Here is a 5550-nt window from a genome sequence, read left to right as displayed (position 1 = left end):
TTTTGTTGAAAATGGTATTTATTTTATTTAAATTAAAATAGTTGTATACATAGAATTTAAGAAATTAAAATAGTATAAAATTATTCTCAAGTCCCAATAACGAGTATTTACCCAATTATTTGTGTATTTAACGTAATAGCCTTTTGATTTTTGTGATTTTTTTTACTTTCATGTAAATTCTTCACATTTTTCTTTAAGCTTAATTTTAATAACTATTTGTATGAAAAACGAAATGGTCAACTACTTAACAATTACTGTTAAATATATATCTTTTAAAACAATAAAAAATAAAGTTTATTAGATTTTCAATTATATAAAAATTGATGATAATAATAATAATCTTGTGGTGATAATCTTGGTATGATAATGTTAGACATTATAATAACATTTCATCACTTAGATTAGAGGTCTCTTTCCCTAAATAAGGAATAAGGAATAGGTAGTCTCTCTTCTTAAACAATTACCTAACACAAAGCAATTTAGATTCACTGATTTTTTCCTACTAAACTGTAATAACCTCATCTCTTCTCAAATTATCATTGCAACATCTTTCAGCAACTCACAATTAAAAATTACAATCTTAATTCTTTTAGAATTAAGAATTTGATAGGTTGAATACACAGACACAAAAGATGAACGTAATATTCACATTATTTCTTGGAATATTTCTCTTTCTTTCATGAATTATACACGTTAGAAATGAAAAGTATTAGTATCCTTTGTCAATTACACATGGAATCCTGAAACAGAGAGTAGAAAAAAGAAAGAAAAAGCAGGCAAAAACCTTTGCAAGGAAATGTATGCTTTATTGAAATAATATGCAATGCAGCATTCCTACCCTATAGTGGGTTAGTGAGAATATTTGAAGTGAGTTTCAAAGACAATTTCAGTGCCACACAAAGAAATCAGTTTCTATAATTCAACCATCTTTTTCGTACCTGTAACACGGTGCACCCAACCTAAATGCCTCAAAATCTACGTCCATACTCTTATGCCTTCCAAGTTAAAAAAGAGAAAAAATAGAATAAGAGAAAGGGTTAACTGCATATGCACGCATGCACATTACATTGCCCCTCAAATTGACAACTGAAAAACCATTTTCACCTGAGCCATACCCCTCATGCAATTAATGAGAAAAAAAAATCAAACATTAAATTAACACTCAACACACAAACTTTATTAATCCCACTCAAACCAAACATCACTAACCAACAGACCTTCTCAAAACTCTGTCACATTAATTTAAAATCATTCACATTTTTAAATTGAAAAACAATTTGATAAAAAGAATATTATATATATACTAATTAATATTATACATCAAAGCCATTGAAATTCAAGCAGACGAAAGAGATATCCAAAAGGTAAAAATAAAAAATGAGATTGGGAGTCACGTGACCTTGTACATTGCAGGAGGTAACTTTACTATTGCAAAATAATGAAGTGAAATTTCAGCTTCTTCATGTGAGTTTAAGAGAGAAACAAAAATGTAATTTTATTTTATTTATATTTTGTTTGATGAGAAAGTTTGTTTTGGTGCCTGTTTGGATGGCAGTGCTATGGACAAAGAAAGGGTAAGGGTAATTAAGTAAATTGAAAGGGTTTGTTGTTAAGAGAGAAAAACTTCAACGGTTGAATTCTTTGGTGTGAGACAAACTGGGCACGCTCGGAAATGCGCATCGCATTCTGTACAGATACACAAGTGCCGACACGGCAAAACCACGATCGAGGCCACGCGCTTTGTGCACCCTCTGCATTTGGGACGCGCCACTGCTAACACCACGCGCTCTGGGTCGATGTGAGCCGATTCCGCGTCCTCAGCCTGGCCTTCCACGGCACACGATACGCCGGCGGCCGCTTCCTCGCCCCCCTGACACATGGTCTGCTGTAGTTGAGCCTGGAGAGAAGCCGCCGTTGCTTCCTGGGCCCGGGCTTTGGCCTGCCACACCTGCGCCTCCACGCTCAGCTGGGCCGCCCGTGCTTCTAGCTCTGCGTTCTTCCGCGTGGCCTTCTCCACTTCCGCCTCCTTCTCTCGGAGCCGCCGTGCCACGGCTTCCTCCGCCGCGCCTAGCAGCGCGTTATAATGCTTCTGCCTCTTCTCTGCCAATGTCCGCCGTAGTTGTTCTCCCTGATATTCCCATACAACAGTCATCATCATTGTTTTATCTCCTAAGAAATTAAATTTTGTAATTAAAGAATAAAGAACTAGCTTTCTGAATTTAAAACTGAAAAAGGAAGAAAAATTAGTACCTGGGCTTGGAGGAATTGATCAATTTCATCGCGTTGTTGTTTGATTTGAGAAGCCAAGCCTTGGGATAATAGAGACGAGAAGGCAGAAGAGTGAGAGCCATGTAGTAATAGTTGTTGTTGAGATTGATTTTGATGAAGCTGTAGTCTTTGTTGTTGTTGTTGGTGGTCATCGAAGGATAAGCGGAGACCAGTAGAGACGACATTTTGTTGTTGTTGTTGATGATTATGTAACTGAGAGAGATGAATAAGTTGTGGAGGCTGAGATTGTAAAGAGAAAGGATTGATAACATTAGAAGTTGTTGTGGTCATTGTGTTGTTTGCAACAGTGGTGTCTTCTCTGCCTCTCTTCCGACAATTGTTGTTGTTGACATTGTTACCTGCAAATTTGAAATGTTTAATGATACGCGGTTGTTAATTGTGGCTTAGAATAAGCACAGAGAGAGTTTAGAGAACATACTTCCATTGTCGTTGTTGAATAGCATGTGGGGTTGGTTTAAAAGGCCTCCTTGTTGTTGTTGCTGCGGCAATGAATAGTCAAGGACTTCTTGGGCGTTGTTCCTGGTGTTAGAAAGAGAAGATTATGAATTGAATGGAGAAGGGAGAAGGGAGAAGGGAGAAGATAGAAGAGGAGAAGAAAGAAAGTGTAACCTGTTTAGAAAGAGAACATTGGATGGATATTGAGCTTGAACGGCCATGAAGGTGAAGATGAAGAAATAGGTGTGTCCAGTTTGATGTATGGAAGGAAGGAGAAGAGAAGAGAAGGGAAGAAGAGGTAGATAAATGAATAGATGAGAGAGTGGTAGAGGTGAAGAGATGCGATTGAAGGGAATCAGTCCAAGAGAGACACCTTATTCTGCTCGCTCCTTCTTTCTCTTTTCCTTTGCTTCTCTTGTTCGCTTAAGAACTAGTCTCCTCTTTCTTTGTTATCCTTCCTTACACACATCATATTATTTAAATACTTTTCCCAACTAATATTTCTAAATTACATTTTACTACTATTATTAACTACGTAAATCGCGTTCACCCTGCCCCATAATAATTAATTAACAATCATGGTAAATCCGTAACAACACGAGATTTGCATTTCCATCTCATCTCTAGTTACCACAGGAGGAGGAGAGGAGAGACGCAAAAGGAATGAGACAAATAGATAGAAACAAAATTAAAATAATAATAATAATAATGTTATTATTATTATTATTATTAAATTATGATTTGAAGAAGAGAGAGATTATGCATGTAAATGAAGAGACGTTGGTAAATGGGTGATGTATTGTTGTTGTAGGTTGGCATTGTTGAGGTACACAGGTTTCTGCCGCTACCGCTAATCCTCTTTCTATATACATGTCCCCTGCGTCTCTCCCTTCCTTTCTTTGCTTTTTCCGCTACCTCTTTTTCTTTCCTATTTTTCTACTTTTTTTTTACTCTAAATCCCATCAAAATTACCATTTCTTTTTCAATCACAAGTTTCACACAATGCTGCACTTCCACGTCCATTAATACCACATCACCTCTTTTCATTTACCATACATATATCTCACCATCTTTTTCTTTTTCATTTTTTTTATGTAATAATTAATACTCTCTCCATCTTCTTTTCTTTTGCATTCAACATTTTATTTAATAATACTTATATTTTTTTAATGTTTATCACACAACTTCTTAATATGTTACTCCCATTAATTACATTATATCTCTTCTGGATATAATTTATATTTCTCTAAGTCTACATTCAAATTGTAAGAATGTAATAGCAAAATATTATATCTTCATTCATAATCTAAAATAGTAAAACAATAAGACATAATGTAATATATATATATATATATATATTATTTATTTTTATTGAAATGTTAAACAAAAAGTAATTCAAAGTATGGCAATCTATTTATCATAATTTTGTTTTCAAATTTCACTCCCAATCAAACAAATAAATTCCTTCAATCTACTTATCTAATTTGATCACAATACAGCTTTTTAATTTTCTTTATTTTTTATATAAAAATAAAATAAAGAAAAGCAACCGTATTATATATGTATTTTGATTTTAATTAATAAACGGAATTAAAAGTGTTAAACTTTTTCTTTACTTGATTGTTTCATCTAATCTATACAGCAAATGGGTTTGATTTTTAATTATGCATATGTATTATGTATTATATATAACATCTTGAATTTTTTTCTTGGTTTTAAAATTAAACTTTTTACTATGTATTTATACAAACACAAGACATTTCAATAAAATGATGCATTAAAAGGCATTTAATTTTTCTTTCTTTCTATAAATTGATAGGAGATTTTCAAACTTGGTAAGATATTGAGTTTAGATAGTAGATGTATTATGTACCATGCTCAATTTTTTTTTCCTTTTTCTAATTTTAAATAAAATTTATTATGTATTTAGAAATATGCAAAATGTTTTATTAATTTTCCATTTATTAAATGAAAACACTAAATAATTTTCTATTTCTATAAAATAAATAAATATCTTACATATATTTTTATCTGATACATTTTATTAAGTATACCATAATGAGTTTTTTTTTAACTTGGTTGTCACTTTATATACTTTTCTTTATATATTCACTTAAATGCACAGTTTAATGAATAAATTAAGAGTTTTGATAAAAAAAAAAGTTCTCAATAGTTTAGTATTGTAAGAAACACGTATGTGTTAATTAGGATTAATTTGTAACTGACTCCAATTTTAACTCAATTTGAAAACTTTCTGTCTCTGAAATCCGAAATTGATAAATTTGGCAATTTTCTTACTGCTAATTAAATCTTAAAAGCAAAATTAATGGTAGAGGAAAGTTTAATTTTTACTGGGTCCCGAATGTTGAAACTGTTAAACAGCTGTGTTTGCTCATGATAATTTGCGTATAAAACTACGAGTAGATTAAGGTATTCCGGATCAAGATGCATGCAGTTTGGAAAAGCTATGTTGAGTTATCTTCTTTGCTAATTTCCTTTTTCATGGAAAGGGATTTGGCTAATTATAAGGATTTAAGACTATTTCAAATGAACCACCAAAACTATCTTACCAAAGTTTAATCCCACATCAGTAGTGCACAATTAAAAGAAACTTTCAAACATCACAACATTTAATTAGTTACAACAAATTCACTATTTTTGTTTAACCCAATACAAACCAACTTTTCTATAAATCTGTTTATAATTTTTTTAGTTGCTAATATGTTCTATCTTAATTAAACCAACATTTTTTTTTTCTTCATCACCCTAATTTTGTTTCCTTCATTCAATATTTAGGTTTGCATGTTGCCTTCACGACACGGTTAT

At 32.2% G+C, this 5550-nt stretch overlaps 1 protein-coding gene across 1 annotated transcript; it reads right to left on the bottom strand.

Moving 5' to 3' along the window:
* Positions 1–1478: 1478 nt before the first annotated feature.
* LOC137808147 (BOI-related E3 ubiquitin-protein ligase 1-like) lies at positions 1479–3552 on the bottom strand. The gene is made up of 4 exons (XM_068609110.1): positions 2899–3552; positions 2708–2808; positions 2251–2627; positions 1479–2128 (listed from the first exon to the last, which is right to left on the bottom strand). Exons 1-4 carry the CDS (start codon positions 2943–2945, stop codon positions 1610–1612), a joined length of 1044 nt encoding a protein of 347 aa, XP_068465211.1. The 5' UTR covers positions 2946–3552; the 3' UTR covers positions 1479–1609.
* Positions 3553–5550: the final 1998 nt, after the last annotated feature.

The sequence above is a fragment of the Phaseolus vulgaris genome, chromosome 3 (assembly GCF_000499845.2).
Source record: "Phaseolus vulgaris cultivar G19833 chromosome 3, P. vulgaris v2.0, whole genome shotgun sequence".
Classification (NCBI taxonomy): domain Eukaryota; kingdom Viridiplantae; phylum Streptophyta; class Magnoliopsida; order Fabales; family Fabaceae; genus Phaseolus; species Phaseolus vulgaris.
The sequence above is the reverse complement of the archived record's forward strand: the minus strand, read 5'-3'. Positions and strand labels throughout refer to the sequence as shown.

What these genes read in the sequence shown, in the direction of transcription:
- LOC137808147 (XM_068609110.1), bottom strand. Translation starts at nt 2,945, where the DNA reads ATGGCCGTTCAAGCTCAATATCCATCCAATGTTCTCTTTCTAAACAG. An exon ending in AATGTTCTCTTTCTAAACAG is followed by an intron (nt 2,809 to 2,898) that starts GTTACACTTTCT and finishes TTCTAACACCAG; the next exon opens with GAACAACGCCCAAGAAGTCC. An exon ending in ATTCAACAACGACAATGGAA is followed by an intron (nt 2,628 to 2,707) that starts GTATGTTCTCTA and finishes TCAAATTTGCAG; the next exon opens with GTAACAATGTCAACAACAAC.